Source organism: Artemia franciscana, chromosome 2, assembly GCF_032884065.1.
Source record: "Artemia franciscana chromosome 2, ASM3288406v1, whole genome shotgun sequence".
NCBI classification, from domain to species: Eukaryota; Metazoa; Arthropoda; class Branchiopoda; order Anostraca; family Artemiidae; genus Artemia; species Artemia franciscana.
This window is the reverse complement of record NC_088864.1, coordinates 51,709,788-51,735,454: the sequence shown is the minus strand read 5'-3', so window position 1 is coordinate 51,735,454 and position 25,667 is coordinate 51,709,788. Positions and strand designations below refer to the sequence as shown.

Genomic DNA, 25,667 nt, shown 5'->3' with positions numbered 1-25,667 from the left:
TTAAGCAAATTTAGCGTAATGTTGCTTTTAAAGAAGACCCTGAATAGCCCTCTATAACTTTGCAGTAGGATGCTAGTTCTGCTAATCAATATTCTGTTCACAAAAATATTAACAGGGCTAGGAGGAGGTGTATCAAAGAAGAGGGTTGTAAGCATCTGGTGTAGGGTTTTCAACCATGGAGATTATGATAGCTCTATTTTCATTCTTTCCAGCTGATTTATTCTAGAAACTGTGCCCAAAGTGATCTTTTTGTGTACCATATGGAATCCTGTAATGATTAACTAAAAAATAACAAGCTTTTTCAAAGAAAGTAAGGAGCAACATTAAAAATTAAAACGAACAGAAATTGTTACGTATATGAGGGGGTAATCCCTTTCCTAAGCACCTCGCTCTTCAAGCTAAAGATTACTAGTACTTAAAAAAATAAATTATTGTTCTAATTAAACGACCCTTGTGTTTCAGGAGTTGTTGTTACAGAATTGGGATAAAATTCAAACTTCAGCAAAAAGAGCCAGTTGTTGAGGAGGGGGGAAACCCCCATCATATAAGTAATAATATCTGTGTTTCTTCAGTTTTAATTTTGCTATTAACTCTCAGTTGAATTTTTTTTTCTGATTGTTTTTTAAGTAATCCTTGGAAATCTGGCTGTACCTACACTGAAAAATCTCCCTACCCACGGAAATACCCTTTAGACAACTTAATCCCGTTGAAAATTTACGCCATATACTAGCCCTTAACATATTTACGCATAAAATTGAGTTGGCAAAGAGAAAGCAAACGTATAAAAGGAATTTCAAATAGATATTCTGGCAAACTCCCCCAGTGTACCTGAAAAGTTAGCCCTTGGGAACTTCCCACCTCAAGGAGAATTCTCCCAATGAAAAATTCCTCTGCAGAAAGTTTTCCCATCCCCCCACCCAAAAATGTATGCACATCTCCCAAAAACAAATACTATGCGTAAACAATAGACACATTTTTATAACTTAGTGACCTTTCCCCAGTTGTGGGGGGTCATGTTATCTTCAAAGGCATAGTTATAGGATCTTTCCTTTTTGCTGAACAAAATAGCTGTCTTAAAATTTCATCAGAAAATTTTAGGAAAAAGGGGGCATGGGAGGGGACTTAGTTGCCTTCCAATCGTTGTAGTCAATTAATAGGGGGGCTTAACTTTTAATTTCCGTTTTATTAGATCTCTCCCCATACTCCAGGAAAACTGGGTCGATTTGATCACTCCTGGGTAAAAAAAAAACATACATCCGTGATCTTTCTTCAGGCAAAAATAAAAATTCCACATTTTTGCAGATAGGACGCTGAATGATGGTGTGGTTTTCATTCATATTCTATGACTTTTCGGTTGTGTTTTCCCCGTTTTCTGAAAATCAGGCAATTTTTTTTTTTAGGCTAGTAGCCTTTGACTGGTATCACTAAACTTATAGAAACTTATATATTTGGCATTAGAATAATCAAACAACTCTTTTGATATATCTATTAGCATCAAAATTTAAATTTAGTGTTTCAGTAACTATTGAGACGGGTCGCTCTTTTTTACAATTCGTTACCACGAACTCTTTGATGTTACCAAGTCAAATTTATAAAAGAAAAGGATCGTTTCGGTTGAAAACTTTAATCCTGCAACTCTTCCTCATATATATTCTGTCTCCCATTCCCCTGGTAAGTCTAGCAAATCGTGGGCCGACTAATAAAATTAGAAGACTGTAACATCGTAAAAAAATTAATTAACTCCTAGTTTTGAAATTCTTGATTACAGCTACTGTCTCTTTATAAATTGGGCAAGACAGACACATTACAAAATGTCATATGACAACAAAAATGGCATTTTTCGCTACAATTTCTGAGCTAGGAATGCTAGGAAGCATGAAAAGTGTGCCAAAAACAAATACATGGTTAGAAATCAATAATCAGAGGTATGTAATTCCCCCTTCTCAGTGATACTCCTTATATCTTCTTTAGAACCTTAGTAAAGAGCGAGCCACATCCAACTGTGACTGAAAGTTTTATTTTGCACCTTGAAAAATGCGTGAAAAAACTGCCGTTTCAGGATGATTCAGAAATTTGGAATATTATTTTGATTAACCTTAAGAGTAAAATTTATTATATAAATGAATTTAGAGAACTTTCAAAATAAAAGAACATGAGAGCCCTCAAAATCTTTTTACCTAGAAAATTTTAAATTAGTTCCTCTCCTTTATTTTGGGTTTAATCCAGTAGCAATGGTGCAAACATAAGGATAGTTTATATTTAGTTTGGATTCATTTTCCAACTTTTGAATTCGAGCCGTAAAATATATATTCCAATTATAACTATTGACTTTTTAGCTCACTTCCGTTTCTAGTTTTGTTTTTGTTTTTTTTTAAGACCTTCATTATCGAATTGTTTTTTTGTCTCCTAAAAGTTAAAGGCCTAGAAGTAAAAATACAGAAAGTATACTTACTTATGAGAAGCTCAAAATCTTTCGCAGCAATACAGCATATGAATGGCAATCGTAATGCCGTGAAATTTTTGGGCTAAATAGGTTTTTCATAGTTATAATTGGAAGATTTTGAGAAAAAAGGAGCGAGAGAGGAGGCCTAGTTGCCCTCCAATTTTTTGATCAAACAGTTCGTGGTAACGAACTGTAGTAAGGAGCGACCCGGCTCAATAGTAAACGAAACTCTAAAAAACGGAATTTTGATGCTAAAATATACATCAAAAGGATTAAATTTTCATGCTGATTTTAAATATATAAGTTTCATCCAATTTAATCTTTGTCATCAAAAGTTACGAGCCTGAGAAAATTTGCCTTATTTTGGAAAATAGTGAGAAAACTCCATTAAAGTAATAGAATCTTAACGAAAATCATTCGGCATATCAGAGAATCCTATAGCAAAAATTTCAAGCTCCTATCTACAAAAATATGGAATTTGGTATTTTTTGCCAGAAGACAAATCACGGGTACGTGTTTATACGGGTACGGGTATGTGGGAGGATCTCTCCTTGGAGAAATATGTCATGGGGGAACAGAAATTCAATGAAAAGGGCGCAGGATTTTCTAAAATTACTATAAAAACAAAACAATGAAAAAATAAACATGGAAAAGTTTTTTCAATTGAAAGTAAGAAGTAGCATTGAAACTTAAAACGAACAGAGATTATTACGCATATGAGGGGTTCATATATGCTATAGTATTTTTATGCTATTAACCTCGCTCTTTATGCTATAGTATTTTTAGTAATTTCAACTATTTATTCTACGGCGGTCATTCTTAAAGAATTGGGACAAAACTTACGATTTAGTGTAAAGAGCGAGGTATTACCGAGGGTACAAACCCCCTCATATACATAATACAAATTTAGGAATATAATTGTTACGTAAGTTAATTCTTAAGTTACGTGTATTTTTTACTAATAAAAACAGTCATTAAAAATTAAAATTTATAGTTGCCTTTTTGTGTAACCGAAAAATTGCAGGGCAGCTAGGCCTCCTTCCCCACCCCTTATTTATCAAAATCGTCTGATCAAAACTAAGAGAAAGCCATTTAGCCAAAAAAGGAAAAAATATACAAATTTCATTTTAATAATTTATGTGTGGAGAGCCAAAATCAAACATGCAATAATTCAAAAACGTTCAGAAACTACATAAAAAAAACTACTTTTTTTTAACTTAAAGTAAGGAGCGACATTAAAACTTAAAACGAACAGAAATTACTCCGTATATGAAATGGGCTGTTCCCTCCGCAATCCTTCGCAATCCTTCGCAATCCTGCCACAATTCTGCTTTTTAAAACAATTAAAAGCTTTAGCGTAAAGAGCGAAGAATTGCGGAGGGGACAACCCATTTCATATACGGAGTAATTTCTGTTCGCTTTAAGTTTTAATATCGCTCCTTACTTTCAGTTAAAAAAAAATAGTTTTTTATTATCTAATCATATTAAATACGCATCTAAAATTCCTGCGATGTCATTCAGTTTTTTTTTTAATCTCTATGTATTTTTTATGTTGTAGCATTTCATAAACAACGATACCGTGCTGTTCTTCTTCAACTTCTCAAAGATACCGAGGATAATGTACTTCTTAAACTCTTTATTCAAAATAGGAAATCTAGGGAAAATTTAAGAACGATATGAAGTAAAACGTGCACATGAATTATACCTTGTTTTAACAAAATCTCAAGTAACTTATCCAATTTATTTGCCTTGAAAAAAAACTTTTCGTGTTAGGGCAATTGTGCATATTTTTTAAACCTAAAAATGAACACACATTTATAATAAATTATAGTTTTTTTGAGTAAAGTAAAGAGCAAAGATGAAGCTAAAAACAAACAAAATTTTCGTATAGCAGTTACTATATATGTTACCGTGAAAGTCCAACATCTGGTTAATGTCGAAATTCACCGGTGAATGTCCGAAATTCATTTTTGTTTTTTCGATTCAATTAGCTTTGCGAGTCAGCTTTTTCAGTCTTATGCAAGCTATGATTGTAAAAGTTAAAGTTAGGTTAGATTATGTTAGTTTAGGCTATTTTAAATTTGGTTCTAAATATCAGAAATGAGTTAAAAATTCTAAATTAAGCTAACTTAACCCAACCTAGCCTCACCTGACCAAACCGAATCTAATATAATCTAACCTGTCATCATCAAACCTTGCATTAAATTGAAAAAGTTGTCTGGCAGTGCTGACTGAATCCAAGGAGAAAAAAGGTATTTCGGATATTCACCGGTGACTGTTAACATTCACCAATTTGCAGACATTCACGGTAACATATACATATAATGTTGGTCCAGATGAATTGACTCGTTATGTTTTCCAAATTTGTAGAATTTCGAAAAACTAGCGTTTCTTTGAATATTAATTCTACTTGATGCTTAAAGAGAATTAAAATTATATAGTAAAATTTACTTATTTAATTGCCAGTGAAACACTTTTGAGAACCTTATAAATAGTCATCTTTCTTTGCAGATTTCTTAATTGCTTTTCTGCTCTTTATAGTTTTTTTGGGGGGTCGAATCAATGTTTCAACAATGGGCTAGTTTTTAAAAACTTTAGGGAAACATTAGTATCAGTTTAATTGAATAAATATTATATATATATGTTGCATAAAGTGCAAAGTTTGTTTCAAGTTTCATTTTCACTTTTTACTTCCATCAGAAAAATTTTTGTGTTTCGATTTTCGACGTAACACCTAAAATTAAGTATTCCTTTTTTATACCACACTACCGTTCTTTGACGAACAAATTAATTTTCAAACGGGGAAAAATCCTTTTATTTAGACATTGAAAAAAACAGGTAAACAAGTCCAAATTTTTCCATCACATATACAGCGTTAGTCATCAGTACAATTACTAAAGTAATACAATTGAAGCTAGCCTATTTATATACAAAAAATAGATAACTTTTCGGGTCGTTCACAAAATAAAAATTTCTCGACTATTCACTAGATTATTTTCAGAGAGAGTTCGCTGAAAAAGTTCATTCAGTCTTGATGTAAATTTCCTTTTTTAATCCCGGTCAAAAGTAGATCAAATTTTCAATGAAGGTGGCAAGGGCTTCCGTGTCTTCTAATTGCAAACGAAATGTTGGGTTTATAGTTGTTCACTTGGTCGGTCTCATTTCCCCATGTATACGACGTATCTTCGACGTAACATCTTAAATTAGGTATTCTTTTCTTAGACCACATCGCCATTCTGTGACGAACAAAAAAATTTTCATTTGGGGACAATTAATGGAATAATCTCCATTTTAAAATTTATTTGTTTGTGATTTAATTAAAAAAGAAAGTTGTCTGCCATTTGCGAAGGAATTTTAGGCTAATTTTCAAAACATTGCTAAATTCAGAGCTTATAATACTTTCTTCTGGTAAAAGACAATTTTCTAATTTGACCACAAATAAATATCAATTTTCCAGTTATTGACATAAGAAATATTACTGAAAGTCTACTTTTCCTTAATATTCCGTAAAAGTATATATTCTTTAAAAGTATAATTTTCTGTAAAACTATATTATTGAATATCTAAGCCTCTGTTTTCTAAATACTGTATTATCTGAAGTTCTTATTTTTGCTCCACCTGAGAGTCATTCTAGTCATTATTTGTTTTAGGAATTGAGGAGAGATGTTAAAAACTTTGCTCAGAGAGAAGATCATAAGGATTACAGCTGCTGTTTCGTGTTTATTATGTCTCATGGTGGACCATTGGGCTCAAATAACGGTCAATGGGGCATTGTTTGCCGAGATGAAGTCATTATCAATATTGAAAAAGATGTTATCAATATACTGTCGAACAGAGAAGCAAAGCATCTCATTGGAAAGCCAAGATTTATTGTCATAAATGCATGCAGGTTCATTAGTTTTATATATTTTTTGCATTTTTAGGTGTGTTAATGTATCGCTGTGTGCTTATGTATTGCACCTATGTCTTATGTTTTTGTTATTATGTATTTGAGTGTTTTCAATGTTCGTTGCTTTATGAGTTATCGCATGTGTGTGTCAGTTTCTCCTTTTCTCTTCTTTTTTAGTAAGTATGTGGACTCAGCTCCAGCTTTAAATTTGCTAAGTATATGTATTAGCACAAATATGTAAACATTTTTTGGAAATCTGGAGTATATATGCAAGAGATAAAGGAATGGGGTCTGCGGTTGATGTCAAAGATGTCTCAATTTAGTTTTGCATTAAGAGGGTGAAAATTCTGATTGAAAAACTAAAATATTTCATTAGAAATACCTGCAATTGGATTTTTACAAAAAGATTGGCAGTAGCCCGAGGGGAAATGGTTTATACAGGCTTTCCCTATACCTGCCCAATTTAGTCTTTTTTATTTATTTTTGGAAATTTTTAATGTTTTTTTTTTATTTGAACAAGAAAGTGGAGGCTACCAACGGATAATAGTGGCACAGAGCAAAGTATAGCGGGACAACGTGTGATTTGTATTTTTTTTATTTTATTTTTTTTATTTAATAGCTACTAATCCTTAATTCTTCTTTCAAGCAAGACACTGTCATAATCAATCAAACCTAGAATGCATCTTTGACGTTTTATAGGGGAATCAAACTACTAATTACTTAATCAAAAGTGATGGTCACGCAATATGCGTGGAACAACACCCAATACCCGTGGAAAAAGTCCAATCTGGTCAATTTGCTTAGAATGCACAAATGTGAATTAATGCCAGAAAAATGTTTTTATTAGCTAATTACTGTTTCTTCAAAGAATGTTTTTTTTGCTTACTAAGATAAGTATTATGTCAATTTTAATGTGTAATTTTAAATTCACATTTCGATGGGGTCTTTTAAATAAGAACTTTGGAAATATTTAATATTTTGTTAGATAATAGTGGCACAGTGATCCTGTTTTACCTTTTTTTTTAACATATGCCTTCTTTCTAATTATTTAGTTCACACATTTCTTATGCCTCATTTTATATTTGATTTTTGAAGATTAGCGTGCCTCAGAATCAAGAATGTCAGCCTATTTCTATATTTTTGGGGTAGACGAGTAAGTCCTTATGTCCCTGAATTTGGGGCACTCGCCCCTTTGGGGTTTGTCGATGGGCGTCCCATTTGACTTTCTACAGTTTACACGTTCTTTCTCGTTTTTAGCTCATACTTTTTTTTCAATACATCAATTCATCTTTTGTTTCTTACAAATTAGCACACCTTTTCCGGAACTTTGGCTATTTTTCTTTTCTAGAGCAAACGGGATGTTTTATATGCCTCCGTCTTAGGTTTTTTCTAGGGTTGGGGTCAATCGCCCTGATGACTGTCTTCTTCATATGCACTGCTGTCTTTGCACTGTTTTTTTTGAAATTTTAACCGACTTTTCAACGTTCTTTTTCCATTTATTAAGATTTAACTACTTAATTTTAGTAACTTCACGATTTTTAAAATTGGTTTTGTTTTTCTTGTTTTAAGAGTGTGCTTTATTTTTATTTCAATATTTTAAAGCTTTGTTTTTCTATATCCTGCAATGACAAAGTTACCAAAGCCAAAATAGACTATGAACTTGTCAGGTCTCGGTTCAATAGTTCTGTGTTGGATTCCTCATCATAAGTTGATACTCACGCAGGTTCAAAGTCAGGTTCTGATCCCAACCTTATAAACACTAGAATTCAACCTCAATGATCTACCAAGCGTAAAAGCCTTATACCCCCCCCCTGGAACTGAGGCTATATCCTGCCTGGTCTTTTCGAACAGATTCAGTGTTCTCTTCACTCTGAATGATGAAAAAAAATTAGAGCTTCCTTGATACTTCTGTAGAGCAAAAGTGAAATTAGTTTGCTGCAGTAATGTAAAAATCAGTAAAAGAAGTCATAGGTACGTCAGAACCAAAAAGGAAATTCTGGATTAGTCAGACAAACATTTAAGTTATTCGCCAAATGCCAAGATTTTTGCTCTAATCAGAGCGTGAGAAGCAAAGAGAAGTAGTATACCTCAGTTTACTTGCGGATTTAGGAGGGAGGGGAAAAAGACGTGATCAAGAAATTGAAAGGCAAATTCACCTAACCTCCACCAGCTCTTCCCAGCTCATTAGACCACCCTGAAAGTGTCAAAGTATAAGCCTCATTACAAAAATTAGAGTATACCAAGCAATCCTCAGAAATTCTGTCCTATGTGGGGGAAAAACATGGGTTGTCAAGGTTGAAAACAGTAATAAGGTGGATTTTGTTGATCACGATTGTCTTTGTCATATTCTACATGTCGAGCACCATGGACGAAGATCAAACAAGGAAATCCATGAGTGCTGTTAACAGCAGTGCCCGGTGTTGGAAATTGTAAACAGACGAAAACTAGTGGGGCTGGGCCATTTTCATTGCAACTGCGTTTCATGGAAACTTCTGTCCGAGAAACTACAGATGCCGGAAAGGGTGGAAAAGTGTCCAGGTTTCGTCAAATGAAATAAGTATATTTGACTGATGAAATGATTTAACCACTTTTATGACAAGCTTACATTAGGGTAAGTTGGCACATTAACTTAACCTAAGTTAACCTAACTTAAATAAGGTACGCCTATCCTAGCTTAAAAATCAATACTGCTGCCATCCATAGTTATAATGGAATAGATGAAAGCACCGGAGTTGTCAAAAATTACAGCCATCTATGCCCCCCCCCCCGTCTAAATATGTTTTAATTCTGATTTTTCACGCATGCCTCTCTAGCTTTTGATGAAAATCTGTTTGTATGTTTCCAATTTTTTGAGAAAAAATCTGGTTCATACGTTTTCTGATTTGGGTAAAACTTATTCACCCTTCCCTGACTGTTGAAAAACTGTAGCTCATGTGTAAGAATTTTGGCAAGAAATCTGGTTGGCATGTTTCTGGTTTCGGAAAACACCATTCAACTGTCTTTTACTCTTGAAAAGTCTCGTTTCTGTGTCGCAGACTTATTCTGTTAATATGTTTCTAGTTTTTGAGAGAAAATTATATTTTCTATTTTTCTAAATTTTGAAAGAAATCTGGTTTGTATGTTTCTGACTCGGGAAAATCTTGTGCACCTGACTCTGACTCTTTGGACCTTTTGGACGAACGTTTGGACATTCTAGTGATGTGTCTCCAACTGTTGAAAAAATCTTTCTGTTTTGTATGCTCTTGATTTTTGAAAAAAATAGCTCAAACATTTCTAACTTTAGAAAAATCCTGTTCTCCTATCTCTGGTTTTTGAAAAGTGTCTTGAGAAAAACTGTTCTGCTGTCTTGAAAAAACTAAAATATGAACACCATTCATCTGTCTTTGACTCTTGCAAAATCTCGGAAACCTATGCACCGCTTTCTTATTTCCTCACTGTGCGTTAGTGTAGACTAAACTTTAGGGCTCACAAACACACATTTGAAAATATCCTTCTTCACTATCACCGTGGATCAAGGGGATTGATGGAGGAGTGAAAGCTGTCAAACACTACCCTCGAGTATATCAGGACTTATTTAGTCAACCCAACCAAAGTCCCCTTCTGTTATATCTTCTTGCTCGAAAAATCAACTTACTGTAAAATCAACCAAACCCTCTGTTGAAATACAGGGGGGAGTTGAAAGCAAATTACCAATTGCCCCATCGATAAGTTCTAATAGATAAGAGAGAGAGAGAGAGAGAGAGAGAGAGAGAGAGAGAGAGAGAGAGAGAGAGAGCGAGAGAGAGAGAGAGAGAGAGAGAGAGAGAGAGAGAGAGCGAGAGAGAGAGATCGGTATATTTAAAAACTATCGTAGCATAGCTAATTTTAGTTTTTTTTTTTCAAATTCTTACATTTAAACAAAATTTACACACTACGGCTCAGCATTGAAAATCAATTTGAAGAAAGGCACAAACGAGCTGGTGTAACGATTAGGTCGTACTTCAGTGCAGTGAATTTGTTAAAAGTAGAATAGCCAAAGCTCAAAGTGTTTTTTTAAAGTTAAAAAAAGTTTGGAAGAATAGCTAGATAAGTCTGAAAACCGAGGTTAGAATACTGAAAGCTACAGTGATAAGAATGGTCAAATATGGCCTCTGAAGAACGGGCGCTCTGAAAACTGGATGAAGATTTTTTAGATGTTTTGCAGAGAAATTACCTACGGATTGATCTGGGCATCCGGCTGACTGACCGTATTTCAAACTATGGTTCAATCCCGCTTTTTAGGGATATAATGAAAGAAAGATTGAGATGGCTAAGGCACGTTCTGTGGATGAAGAATGACAGATTGCCAAAGATTATATTTTTCGGCCAACCGTCTATGGCTAAATGGAAAGCATGTTGTCCTCGTCTGGGGTAGGAGGATGTCATGCAGAAAGATATAAAAGAACTGAGTGCTTTTTGATTGGGGTGTAAAGAGCGAGGCTATGAATAGATTTGGATAGAGGAGGAGCGGGCGTGGCTGTGTTGGCCTCAGGTGGCTTGGTACTACGATGATTTACTAGCAATAGCAGTAGTATTTGAGCAACTTCCATATTCTAATCCACAATACATGGGGTTACTCCCATACTCCTTTGATTGCTCATTGAGTTATAGTCATAGTTAATTTTGCCCAGGGTTTTCATTGGGCATGGATATATCCAACCACCAGTGCTTCTATGTCTCTTTGGTGGTGGTTAGTGGTGGGAACTCTCCCCTCTCTCCGTATTAAATATGTTTAGATTTACGAAGACACTGGTTAAATTTTCTACTTGTATCTACTACTGAAAAAAGTAATCCCTTTAATTTTTAATTAAAATTAAATGTAGTGTTCCTCAAATATTTGAGTAAAACGGAATTTTCTCACATCTTGAAACAGTCAAAATATACCCTGTTTAATAATGGGAAAAGATCCCTCTACAATTTACTGACAGTACAGCAAATAGACGAAAGGAGGATACCTTAGCTTTTAATTTAACTTAAGAAAACGGCAGTTCCATTAATTTGCTAATTTGATAACAATCTGTTTTCAAATTATTACAAGCACTAAGGGGGCTCATTGAACAGGTGTCCTAGCTTGATATGACTAGCATATGCCCTCTCTCCTATGATTAGCATAGATTTATCCCATAAAATTGACTTTTCGTCTTATCATAACTCCTTGCCAAATCTTTCTTAAAATAATGTGCTATTTACTCATCATTATTGGAAAAAATACTGCTCATTTTCCAACCTTCAACCAGATTCTACACTTTTTTAAGATAGGGTAAAGGTTGTCCCCTGGTAATAAGTAAAAGCTTCAAAAATTGCTATTTGGTGGGAATAGTGAACAATGGCTAAAGATAAGGGTGACGTAAGTACAGATAGAGACCCCAAGGCTGGGGAACACCGGAATTAATTTACGAACAGACTGTGAAGCTTTTATTTGATATTTTTAGAAAAATGTGGTGGACAACTCTGTAGAGACAAAACGAAAGAAGGGTTGACATGGCTAGGACATTTTTTACGTGGAAAGACTACAAATTGTCAAAAATAATACTTTTTGGCCATCCATCTGCAGTAAAATAAAAAGAAGGTTAAACTCAAATAAATTTGGAAGGAGTGCTACAGTGAGTTCAAAGGGTAGTATAACAAAAGTAATAGTGTAAATAGGCTAGCATGTTAGATAAATCAATAACCCCCTTTACTCCTCTCTCTTTCTCCCCCTTTTCACTTTTTCTCTTTTAAACAAACTTATCTATCTTTATAGTTATGCTAATAGCCTTGTTTAAAATATAATTTAATTGGAATTTATAGAGGTAACTGGGCGGACACAGGTATTGCTAATACCACACCAAATGTTGGATACACTAGTCAAACTCAAGTGCACACAGATAGCAGGAATGAAAGCGGAAATGTGCGCATTAGAACTTTTGATGACATGGTTATACTTTTATCTTCTCCACCAGGTAGGGTTCAATTTTTTCAGTTTTTCTTCACCAAAGTGCCATTGTCCTTTCTTGGTTTGGTCACTAATTCTTCCCTTTTTATTTTGATTATTATACTTTTCATTTTTTCCTTTTAGCCAAAAACTTTGCTTTTTCTTGTTCACTGAATTTTAAGTTCTTCCTAATTTGTTTGTTAGATATTCATTTTCAATTTTTTTCACAATTTTTTAAATAGTTTTTTCACTCAAAAAATTGTCACTTTTTCACTGATTGTCACTTATTCTCGCAGATTTGCTTTTTTTGGTCTATCAACTTTTTTCTAACGAAATTTTAGCCTATTTTTATCAATTAATACTAATATTTTCTTGCTATTAAAATTTTTCATACTCTTCAATTTTGACAACCTAAAATTCTACATAAATATTTCTTCATATTTTTTTTAGTAACTTCTTACCCTTTTCATTTTCTGCGACGTAGATTTTCATTGTTCTATTTTTTATTGAGTAAATTTTCACTTGTTTTCATTTTTGATGAGCGTGTTCACATTTTTTTGGTTTTTGCTAGGTAAATACACTATTCACTTTACAGTGTTTTGTTTCTGTGGATTTTTGCTCTACTTGCTTACTTACTTATATTTGAATCATGACACAAGCTTGGCAGGTCTTCCAAGTGTTAGGAGGTAGTAAACGATTGCGTTCACTTTAATAAGGGACAAGGGGGCAATAATTTTAAGCCGAGGGGAGTTCAATTGGTGGCCGTGTCGTTTGAACTCACCAAAAATTTTGAAGTCAGATTTGATGGTGTTCATCTGGGAATTCAACTGACTGCCAAGCCATATTTCCAGCTTGACAGTGGTTTACAACAAGGTACATTAGAAACAAAACAATTATCAGGCCTGCAGCATGTATAGCCGAGCCAGGAGAGGTACCAGAGGTGAATAATGGTTTTTAGATAAAACTTTTGTCAGCAGTGTCATGTTATTTCGTTCGAGACTCGATCCTGTGATGCTCTTTTTGCCAACTTGGGGCCCAGAGATTGATCCCTGCCACGCCCAGGTAGGACAACAGGATTTACTTGTCTCTGTTAAAAAAAAATAAAACAAAAAACAAGAAAAAACCCAGTAACTGAAATGATTCAACATCCTATGTGCCAAAACTAACTCTGCAGGATCTTTATCCTTTATTATATAATTCTCATTTACACCTATAATATAATTCTCATATACGCCTCGCTCTTTACGCTAAAGTTTGACCCTTTCTCTTAACTCTACTTTTTAAAACAGTAAGAAACTTTAGCGTAAAGAGTGGGGCGTTGAAGAGAAAAAGCCCCTTTCATATACGGAGTAATTTCTGTTCGTTTTAAGTTTTAATGTTGCTCCTTACTTTCCGTTAAAAAAACTTGTTTTTTTTATTTAATTTCTGGACGTTTTTGAATTAATGCATGTTTTGATTTTGGCTCTCCGCACATAAATTATTAAAACAAAATTTGCAAATTAATTAATTGCAATTAATCGGAAGATTTTGAGTTGCCCTCCAAGTTTTTGATTACTTAAAAAAGCAACTAGAACTTTTAATTTTTTACAAACGTTTTCATTGGTAAAAAATATACGTAACTTACGAATTAACTTACGTAAAAAACTTCTATATTCGTATGTTTTATCGATCCTGAATTAAAGAATTTTAAAAATAAGGCAAAACTTTGGCTTCGAATTTGGGTTGATTGTGGTAGATCTATAACGGAGTTCGTAACTTACGATATAATTCGTAACTTACGAATTAACTTACGTAACGAACTTCTATATTCGTATGTTTTTATTGCGTATATGAGGGGGTTCAGCCCTCGTCGATACCCCGCTCTTTACACTAAAGCTTAGATTTTGTCCCAATTCCTTAAGAATGACCTCTGCGTCACAAAGGCCGCAGAATAAATAGTTGAAATTACTAAAAATACTTTAGCGTAAAAAGTGAGGTATAACGAGGAGGTAAACCCCTCACATGCGTAATAATTTTGTTCGTTTTAAGTTTTAATGCTGCTCCTTACTTTCAGTAGAAAAAAAAATTTCAGATTTATTTTTTCATTGTTTTTTGAAATAAAGCTAGAAAATCTGGCACTCCCTTCATTGAAATTCTCTTCCCCCATGAGAAGTCTCTCCTTGGAAATATTCTCCCAAGTAACCCCCCCCCCCCTCAACTATCCCCCCTAAACCAAAAAAATCCCCCTGAAAACGTCTGTACACTTCCCAGTAACCATTACTAAATGTAAACACAGGTCAAAGTTTGTAACTTGCAGCACCTCCCACGGGGACTTTAGGGAAGTAAGTCGTCCCTAAAGACATAGTTATTAGATTTTTCGACTATGTTGAATAAAAGGGCTATCTCAGAATTTTGATCTGGTGACTTTGGGGAAAACATGAGCGCGGGAGGGGGCCTAGGTGCCCTCCAATTTTTTTGGTCCCTTAAAAAGGGCACTAGAACTTTTAATTTCCGTAAGAATGAGCCCTCATGCAAGATTCTAGGACCACTTAGTAGGTACGATCACCCCTGGGGAAAAACAAACAGACAAACAAATAAACACACATCCGTGATCTGTCTTCTGGCAAAAAAATGCGAAATTCCACATTTTTGCAGATAGGAGCTTAAAACCTCTACAATAAGGTTCTCTGATACGTTGAATCTAATGGTGTGATTTTCGTTAAGATTGTATGACTTTTAGGGGGTGTTTCCCCCTATTTTCTAAAATGAGGCAAATTTTCTCAGGCTCATAACTTTTGCTTTTAATATTTTATCTTGATGAAACTTGTATATTTAAAATCAGCATTAAAATGCAATTCTTTTGATGTAACTATTGGTATCAAAATTCCATTTTTTAGAGTTTCGGTTACTATTGAGCCGGGTCGCTCCTTACTACAGTTCTTTACCACGAACTGTTTGATTCCGATTTAAAGAATCGGGTCTCTATTCATCACCAATATTAGTAAGTAGTAATGTATAAATTTTCAACGAGGACTGACGCTAATCTGACGAAAATTAAATTAGATGAATATTAAAAATTCGTAGAGTAAATTTTAATGAAATTTGGAATAACCCGATAGGAAGAACACCGAATATGGATTTTGATGAAAATTTAGATAATAATATCGATTGTAATTTTGTGGAGGAGTTTGAGTTATGGGATGTTGGAGCTCGTCGGGAGGATGTCCTCCGAGTTGTGCATTTGAACGCTCAAGGGCTGAATTCTTCCCTGGATGATATACAGATTATATGTAGGAATTTTCACCTTGGAATTATTGGCCTATGTGAAATTTGTTTAAATGAGAAGAACCAGCAACTTATGGATATGGATATAAATCAACATTTATAAATAGAAACATGGCAAAAAAGGGTGAGCTAGGATTTTATGTATCGTGTAATCTAGCAGCTGTAACAACGAGTGATAGCACTATTTAAAGGAGATAACCGGGACGACCCGGGGAATTATAGGACTATATCTCTTATGTCTGCTTTTTCTAAGATATTTGAAAAGTCTATGCTAAAGCGTCTGCTGATTTTTCTAGATGTGAAGACTTTTTTTCATCAGCACCAGTTTGGCTTTCGGGAAAAGTGCTCAACAGAACATGTATGTAATATGCTTCTTCATTTTATACGACAGTTTCAAGATTTATCATTTTTGCAATATTCCTTGATGTGAAGAAAGCTTTCGACAGTCTTACACACAAGATCCTTCTTGGTAAGCTGTTGCATCATGGTGTTCGTGAAGAAGCTCTGTCCTGTTTTTGTTTCATTCCTAACTGGCCGATCCATTGCAGTTGAAGCTTCTGATAAGCATGTTCCATTTGAACATGGAGTGCCACAAGGCTCAGTTCTTGGGCATTCCCTTTTACTCATATATGTCAACGACCTCCATCGACTATTAAGCAACCAACGATCTAATTTCTGCTGTCAATTGTGCTAGAAAGGAAATGCTGAGGTTGGAGCCTTGGCTACGCCTGGTCAGTATGAAAACACTTTGTATTCATCGACGACATTACCCTGGGAGCTGCACCACCTGATGAATCATCCCTTATCCTCAAGCTACAATTGATGAGAGAAAACATATATCAGTGGTTTGATTCAAATTTATTAGCTTTGAATGTAAAAAATTCGTTTCTTCTTATTTTCTTCCGCATAGGCAAAATCTGCCCTACAGTGACAGAGCTTCAAACATCTAGGAGATCCATATCCTGCTCAGCTGGCTGGTTTGTTTGATTCCTTTGGGTTTTTCTAGATGAAAACCTATCTTTCAAGTGGCATATTCAGTCGATGAGGTTAAAGGGTTCTCGAGGCCTTGGAATTATTTGGAATTTGAAGCGAGTCTTTCCTTTTTCTATCTTTCATATGTTATACTTCTCTTTTATTTACCCTTATTTATGCTACTGCTTGTCAGTGTGGATGTCTATATTTTCATCTTTACTTACACCTTTATATATTCTCCAACTGAAATCAGTAGAATTTCTGCAGTCTACCACCCATATTTCTGTTGAACTTCTTAAGATAAAAGATATTCATACACTACACCTTTCTTTGATTGCACTTCAGTATTTTTATGGAGACCTTCCATCAAGTTTTTCTGGGCTACTTGAGCTTGTTAGAAATGTCAGTCCGTACAAAACTAGGAACCAGAATGATGTGCTAGTGCCATCCACTCCAGCAGTGCGCTCGGACTTTGGTCTGATAGTTGCTCTCGGGAATGCCTTGAACTCCCTTCCTTTTGGAATTTGACGGTCCTGTTCCCTAGGCTCCTTCAAGAAACAGCTAAAGAAATCTTTATAACAAAAAAAAAATAATTTAAAATAAATTATAACATTGATCAGTTATTTAAATAGATTAATTATTTAGATTTACATATATTGCATTGATTTTTGAATTACATAGATTAATTATTCCTTAGAAAGAATTCAATTATTTTGAAATGCATGGTGTGAGTGTTGGTTCCTCGATGTTTATTTGTTTATTGTTTTTTTGTATTTTTTTTTAAAGTAGTTGGTGCAGAGACCGGTTGTACTCGGATGGATATTAGTGAGTAGAATCTAAATATATTTTAAGTGTGAATGTACTTAATATTTATTTATATTTGTTTTTTTTCCCAAATAACTGGCCATTGAGGCCTTTGAGATATTTTTGTTTAAAAATAGAAGTATAGTGGTAATAAAAGAACTTGAACTTATGTTGATTTCAAATATCTTAGTTTTATCAAGTTTAGTCTTACCCATCAAAAGTTAAGAGAAAATTTGCCTTATTATCAAAGAAGAGGAAATACCCCTAAAGTCACAGTATCTTGATGAGAATCAACCATCAGATTCAGCGTATCGGTGAATCTTACTGTAGAGGTTTCAAACTCCTACATGAAACAACATAGTAATTTGTATTTTTTTGCCGGAAGAAAGATCACGGATGCGTGTTTATTTTACTATTTTTATTTATTTTTCCCCAGGGGTTCTTATTGACCTAGTGGTACTATAATTTCGCCAGATGACTCATTCAAATGGAAATTAAAAGTTCTAGTGCCCTTTTTAAGTGACCAAGAAACTCGAAGGCAACTACATCCCCTCCCAGGCTAATTTTTTACCCAAAGCCACCCGATCGAAATTTTTTGATAGCCATTTTATTAAGCATTGTAGAAAAATCTATTAAGTATGTCTTTGAGGACAACTTAATCTCCTACACTCCCTGGGAGAAGGGCGGCAAATTATGAACTTTGCCCATTGCTTACATATAGTATTGGTTATTGGGAAGTATACAGACGTTTTCAGGGGGGATTTGTCTGGTGGGCAGGTCAAAAGGAGGGGATTACGTGGAAGGATCTTTCCATGGAGGAATTTTTCTTAGGGAAAGCAAATTTTCCATGAAGGGAGTGCCAGATTTCCCAGCATTATTTAAAAAACAAACAGAGATTAAATTAAAAAAAAACAAGTTTTTTCAACTGAAAGTAAGGAGTAATATTTAAACTTAAAACAAAAGAAACTTAACGTGTATCACACTCTAAACGCTCTTCACACTAAAGTTTTTCTACTCCTTTCAAAAGTTTCAGTTTCGGTTTAAAAACTTTTTTTTATTATTATTTAATCTTAAATAGAAGGAAACCTTCAAAGGTGTAGTGTACGTAGAGGCTGGGTAATTTGCACCTTCATGGAAACTGAATGATTTGTTGAAGCAACGATGCACTCGAGAAACGAAAAATTAAGAAATATTAGGAAATTAGAAAATGACCAAATCCTTTAGCTTATTTGTAAGCAGATCAGACCTTTCAACGAGCTGTACAATGGTGCTGAAATTTTGGCATTTCAGTTTATGTAAGGTGTTACATTTCGGACATTATCCATTACACATTTTTACACTCTTAAGGTGCTGAAACTAAACCTTACTTATGTCCGGCCCGTGGAGGATTGTCCGCTAGCTCCAGGGTTCCCAGTGATGATCAAGGGCTTACACCTAAAAGATTCAACGTTACTGAATCATAAGCAGTACAGATTATGTCAATTAGCAAATGGATTCAATTCCCTACAGCCCCCTATACACAGCTATTTTGTATGGAAGTTGTGGCCATTAAAAAGACTCATTCAATTTCAATTAAAATATCTAGTGCCCTTTTTAAGAGTCAAATATGACTTAGGGAGGGGGGAGGTAACCATCCTCCATCAATTTTTCTTTGCACCTCTCCCTCCTTCCGAGGAAAACCATTCACAGATTATTCTCTAAGTCATGAAATTTTCACATTTTGTTGGTGGGATGCAAATATTAGGTCACTCCAAAAACTAATAAAAACTATTTCTTCTATATTAATAATATTTAAAGTGAGCTTCTGTTGATCTTTCATTACACCAAATCTTTTATTTAGCCAAAATTGTAAGTCCTACTGCAGCTTAAACGGTAAGAATGTTGTGTAAAGGATTGTAAAATATTTTGTAAAGGAGTAGTATGTTAAGTAAAACTTTTACCTCCTTCTTTTTCCCCCAATGAAAAAAATATGAAGCCCCCTCATCTTCTCCTTCCTTTTTTCAATTGTACCACTGAGTTTTAGCTTCAAAACCAAGGCTGTTGAAGAGGTTTAGCAGATATACTATTTTGATATTTTAGATACATAATTTGTCTTTTGATGTACCTATGCTCCCTCTCCACAATCAAATAAAACGGTAACCTAACCATCTCCTTCCAAGACTCTCAGAATTTCTGAGCCACATCCCAACCAATTTATAAGACACAATCTATTCGTAAATAATTGGTATTTTACAAAATGCATCAGCCTTTTCTCAGAGGATGCGTGGGTATTGTCAGTTTCTAAATACGCAAGTTTTTAGTCTTTCAACTATATTGAGCAAAATAGAATTCTCAAAATTATTATAAGATATTTTAGGGTGCTTCAAGGGCTTAGAACAAAAAGGATGTAGAAGGACACTGCACACCCTTTTTTTCGAGTTGTCAATAGGATACTAAAACTATCAATTGTGATATTTGGTTAACTCTTTCTCTTAAGAAATACTCAGTGTCAACTTAGTTCATTTACCTCAACATTCCTTGTAAGTTGTAACTAAATATCTAAAGCCATTCCAAAAAAAAAACAACAGGTTCTTTATTATAGCAACCTGGAAGAACATGGTCTCTTCTTATCGTCTCTTTTCGCAAAACATGGTATCTTTCTTGCTATTTAAGCTTTCATATTTTACAAGACCCAGAGGAGTATATACTGCAAAAAATTATTTTTACTAGACTAAAAACAGCTCGTCCTCCTTCCCTGAAAACAAAATTTGATATTGTGCGTGGGTATTGTCAGTTTCCAAATGCGTATGTTTTTAGTCTTTCAACTATTTCGAACAAAATAGAATTCTAAATTATTATCAGATATTTTAGGGCGCTTCAGGGGGTTAGCAACAAAAGGGTATGAGAGTTAGCAACTCTTTTTTTTTCGTGTTGTAAGTAGGACACTAAAACTATCAGTTGTTATATTTTGATTTAGACTAACTCTTTCTTTTAAGAAAAATTCAGTGGCAACTTAGTTCCTTTACCTCAGCATTTCTAAACAGTTGTCACTAAATACCTAAAACCATTCCAAATATACAGCAAGTACTTCATTATAACAATTTGGCAGAACATGGTCTCTTTTCGCAGAACATGGTCTCTTTCATGCTATTTAAGCTTTCATATATTACTAGACATAGAATATACACTGCACAACACTATTTTTACTCTACTAAAAATAGCTCGTCCTCCTTCCCCAAAAACAAAATTTTTATTTATTGTGTAAAATCCTCTATTTTCCTTTCTCCAACAGAACCTGAAAGCTTCGAATCTATCCCCGAAGCTGTTTCCAAAACATTAAAGACAGGCTGTTTCGATGAATTGTATAGCCACGTTTTTTTCAATTAACCCCCCCCCCCCACCATCGGCATTTAAAATTTTTATTTGCTTATTCTACCTACCCACCTCTAATACTTCAGACTTTCACCTAAATCCTTTTTAAATGTCAGAGATGTTATAAATTATTATTATAAGACCTAAGGTCCACATATTTTCTTTTGATTTGATTGGAGTGTATTGCATTTACACTCTAATTACTTTCGAATCTCTGAAAAGGCACTAGATCTTTCAATTTTGTATTTCAATGGACCTTTTTTTCTTCCCAAGATATTGCAGGAGGGTATTCAGAGAGCTTGAAGACCCATGATGTCTATATATTTAGATATACCCTTTCCCCGAGTCAAATTTAGTGTTCAGTTGCCTCTATTCCTGAACATTCTTTGAAAGTTTCAACTTAACAGCCTAAGCCATTCCCAAAATGTTGCAGATACACTGTTTTGATGACCTATCAGCATTTAGTGTCTTCTGATTTATCCTGATTTATGACCATTCGTACATTATAAGTCTCGTAGGAGCTGTATGTAAGAAATACCATTTTATGGGCTAGATGCTAAATTCTGAAGCGCTTTTTCCTTTCCCTAGCGCTAGATTTCAATTTCCCTTATCAGATTGAAAGTTGTAATGACTAAATTACTCTTTCTTAAAACCATATACTTTGGTAAAATAAAGTTAAAATTCTGATCACTTTTAAAAACCTCAATTTCTCTATGCCTGCTTTAAAAATGTATCAAATCTTTTTGATTGTCTAGAATTAGAATTTGAATTCCTAATACTCGCACGGAAACTAATTACATAACTTACATGACTGAGATAGCAATTCTAATTCTTCATAACAAATAAAAAAACAAACAAAAGAATATTCTTATTTGTATTAATATCAAAAAAGCTGTCATGTCTGAAATAAAGGGTGTATCTAAAGAAATTTAAAAGAAGGTGAAAATACGATAGGTTATCCGTTTGGGGTCTCAGCCTTTATTTTGAAGATACAAATGAGAGAAACAAATATTTTTGATCAAATTTGTTTAGCTAAACATAACATGGCATCATCTTAATAAAAAACAAATGAGTTTTGATAGGTATTCTGTGATTTTGTAACATATTATATCCCAAAAGTAGGCAGGTTTAGCTATTTAAAGTAAAATAAATACGCTTTTTTTGTTTTGGTACTGACCTTCTATTTCCTTTCTAAAGTTCAAAAGTTCTTTTTCAGGATATGCTTCTGTCCGTGATCTAAGCTGTGGAACCTGGCTAATCACAAACCTCTGTAAGGTTTTTAGCTCGAGAGCCTTTGAAAAAGATGTGTTAACTCTCTTCAGGCTAACTGATGAAGCACTTAAACACGAAACAGGTCCTGGAAGTGAAGTACAAACTTTAGACCTCCAAAGTAGGGGCATGAACAAAGATCTTTTTCTTTATCCGGGCTTATAAGTGTATCAAAATGGTGTAGCCTAATGTTCTGGGTCCAGAGAGTCATTCATATAGCATTCTTTGAAACTGCGAAAATGTTTAAATAATATGTGTCCTTAAATTTTTTTTTTTAAAGAGACCAAGAGCCAAGACTGAAAGATGCAGGGATATTTATCTGAAAATACATACCGAGACAGTTTGTCACAAAATCATTGACCCATCAATCTTTTTTTTATTCCAAAATTGTCATTTCAAGGCTCCGCATATTTTTCTGTTGATAGACAATATGTTTTTCATGGAAAAAAGACCAATGGCATAGAAAAAAACAAGTAAACAGCAGCACAGTCATACCTGTCCAAAAATTGATCAAGATTTATTAATTGTCTTTGTTCTTCGTAAGTATTAGCATACGTATAGTACAAAAGAAAAAACTGAAACGATAGGAAGTTAATTTGAAAAGCTTCAAGCCATAAAATAGTCGAAAAACCGTCAAACTTTTTGATAGAGACAAAACTAAAGTTAATATCTGAGCAACAATGAATTCCATGCATGATTTTGTGAGTTAGGCCCTTTCCAACCTTTAACTTGAAAGTTTACGAATAACCAGTTGGAGTTAAAAATCTAATGCCTACTTTTACTTGATTTAAAAAGAAAGAAATTTTAAAGAGAGTTTCACCTATACATACACAAAACAAAAACAATTCTTGTAAGTAAATTAGCATTGAAATAGGCTTTCAAGCCGTGTGATTTAATATATTTCTTACTTCTGTTGTATAAATGCCATGTTAAAATCAGCAAAGAAAAAAGAGACAGAGTACTGTTTATATTTTTATAATTAGTTCTTCACAAATTTCCCATCGATGTTTTCCCTTAACAACAGCATTAAAACTGAGATGCCTTTGTCTGCTCTTCAAGCTTTATATTAGCTATGCTGAAAAAAAGTGATACGGGATACATTATAAGTACTGAGATCTTTTGTGATTATGTTTTATCCACAAGTGTTGCTAGAATGAGGCTCAGGACAGCTGAACTGATTAAAAACTGACATGGTATAAACAAGGTGAATAATATAAGAGAGAAAAGACGTAAATATTTTTTTTATTGGTCCTTATAATTTTCATGAACAGCAAAACAGTTTTTCACCAAGGTTCACCAAGATGTTTTGCAATATCTTCGATAAAAATAAAGATTAAGGTTATCAGGGAATAGCTCAAATGCTGTTATTTTGTTTAGATTACAGTTTGACTGCTGTTCTTTCGGCTGTTAAATATACTCGAAATCAAATCATTTTTTTGGCATTAAAACGTACAATGATCGATTCATCCACTTAAGTTTTATTTTCTGAAACTTTGGACTATGAGAATTTTGATCGTAAAAACAAAAGGTTTTCTTTTATTGTCGTCATTTAACAGCGTATTGAAGTTGAGGATCAGATAAATTCATAGGAAAAATTTTGGCTATAATAGTCACTAATTCGAGGAGCAGTAATGCTCATGATATATAGGTACAATATATTTACAACATTAAACAAAACGGCCACAGCCCTCCATTTATGTTCAAATCTTTCCTAAGAGCGCTGAGATCTCAAGAAATACAAGGATAGGAAATGTTCACTCAATATCTTCTCAAGATATGTTAAAAAAACAACCTATTAATAATTTAAAACCTTGTGGTAAAGCTCAAGCGAAATTTTTAATTTAGGATTTATGCTTTTCAACATTTAATTTTATTCTGGATATAATATCTTTAAGAAGTATTTTCGAAGAGCGAAAAAAGCATACAAAAATGTTGTGTAATCTTTGTTTCATCAAATATCAGTTTGAGAAGACCGTCTGATGTCAGTTATCAAATCTTACATTTCTTTTTATTAGCTTTCAAAAAGTTTTAATGATTTTGGTGTCAAAGTCATTTTCACTGCCTAAATTAAAATATTTGATTACAGCCATCAGAACAGCCGTAAAGAAAAAATTGATATATAAAACGGTAATATCCTGTGTGAAACGCCAATAAATCTGTATTTTCAGAAAAATGTTGCTATGTGAACCCAGAGACCTTTTTTTTGAAAACTTTGGCTTAATACGTAATTTTTTCTTGATTTTTGATAATGTCGAAGAAAAGCATGCCCTCTAATTTTGTGTTTAAAAGTCAGTTTTAGCCCCCAGGTAAAGCCAAATCTAGAGTCAGGAGGATATTGCTCTCCTTTTCACTAGATTGTTTTTCTTCTGTGGTTTGAATGGACTATTAAGAACCTCCAGGCCAAATACTTGCTTTTTATTCAAGTTTCATAATTACTCCAGAGAGTGAGTGCAAAGAATTTGCCGGTGCTCCATTGCTAAAACCATTTTTTTTTTTTTGAATTTAATAATGCTTATTTCAATGAGCCTAACTACAGATGATATATTGCTATTCATAGTTATAGAAATTGTGTATTTTGACTTTATTATTGACATTTTTTACCCAATAATGATTTTTAATTATTTTTTTCTTAAGCTGTAGGTTAGTTTTTTTTTAAATAAAAGCAATTTTTACTTTTGTCGATGCAGTGTGTGATAAAGAATAGACATTCTAGGGCTAGATATTTATACAATATAAATGTCTGTTAGGAAGAGAAGACGTTTTAATGGTGAAGATAGCAGATGGCAGATGGGTAGTCTCTGAAGTGAGGTATCTTGAAAATGCTATGGGAATTTGTTTATCTTAGCCTGGTTCTCATAGAATTTTGTTTTTCTTCGGAATTTTAAGCGCAATTTTCTTTGGGTAAAATCTATTCGTATTTTGGCTCATAAGGAAAATTATTCAACATTTATTTAGTGGACATTTTATCCATGCGTTTTGTGCACTAAGTGCAGAAGAGAGAGGAGTTAAGGAGTTCTGAGCTTTGCAAGACAATAGCTTTGGACGTTTATTGGCAAAACAACAAGGCCAATGATAATTTAATGTCTACTTTGTTTTTGGTTTATATGTCTTCTGTTTTATTTACTTGTGTTATGTATATTGGCTTGCAGATGCTTAAAATAAATCTGTACATCTATATTAAATATTTTTCTCCTTTTTTGTAAGATTAATTGTGTCAGGAACAAGACTGATATGCCATTAGGTTAAAGTAAGATTATTGACTTTAACAGAACACACTGTCTCATTTTTTGTAAGATCTGGGATGCCAGTTACAAACAATCATACGCAACAAGGTACATTTGGAAACCTAAAGCATGAAAAATAGTAAAACACCAATCGAATGACAGTAAGAAATATGTAGATCGAGTTTCAAAATAACACAACCAACATTAAAAGGAATTTTAATGGCAATATAAATTGGATCACTAACATTATTTTTAGATGAATTCTGCAAAATTGCTAACCACAGAAAAGATAATATAAAATTAATTCTTAATGTGTAAATGCACAATGAACATAGGCTACTGTACTAATCCTCTAAATTCTTACAGGCCTGTTAGCAGTGGTGTTGATAGGGGTGCCAAGGAGGATGCTGTCCCCTGGCATATTCTCTGAGGAGGCACTGAACTGAGGATTTTCACTTGCTTATGTTTTGGTAGTGATAGAGGGAGGGGGGGATTAGCACTGTCACCGGGCACTAAAAA

The 25,667-nt window shown here is 33.8% G+C and overlaps 1 protein-coding gene across 4 annotated transcripts in view; it reads left to right on the top strand.

Moving 5' to 3' along the window:
- LOC136043391 (caspase b-like) overlaps positions 1-25,106 on the top strand; it is a 128,098-nt gene extending 102,992 nt beyond the window's left edge. For all 4 annotated transcript variants that reach the window (XM_065728316.1, XM_065728303.1, XM_065728311.1 and 1 more), the window contains 3 exons: positions 6,094-6,332; positions 12,141-12,292; positions 21,872-25,106. In XM_065728316.1, the coding sequence (XP_065584388.1) occupies positions 6,094-6,332; positions 12,141-12,292; positions 21,872-22,089 (609 nt within the window). In that variant the 3' untranslated portion in view covers positions 22,090-25,106. The remainder of the gene's footprint in view (positions 1-6,093; positions 6,333-12,140; positions 12,293-21,871) is intronic.
- The last annotated feature ends 561 nt before the right edge of the window (positions 25,107-25,667 follow it).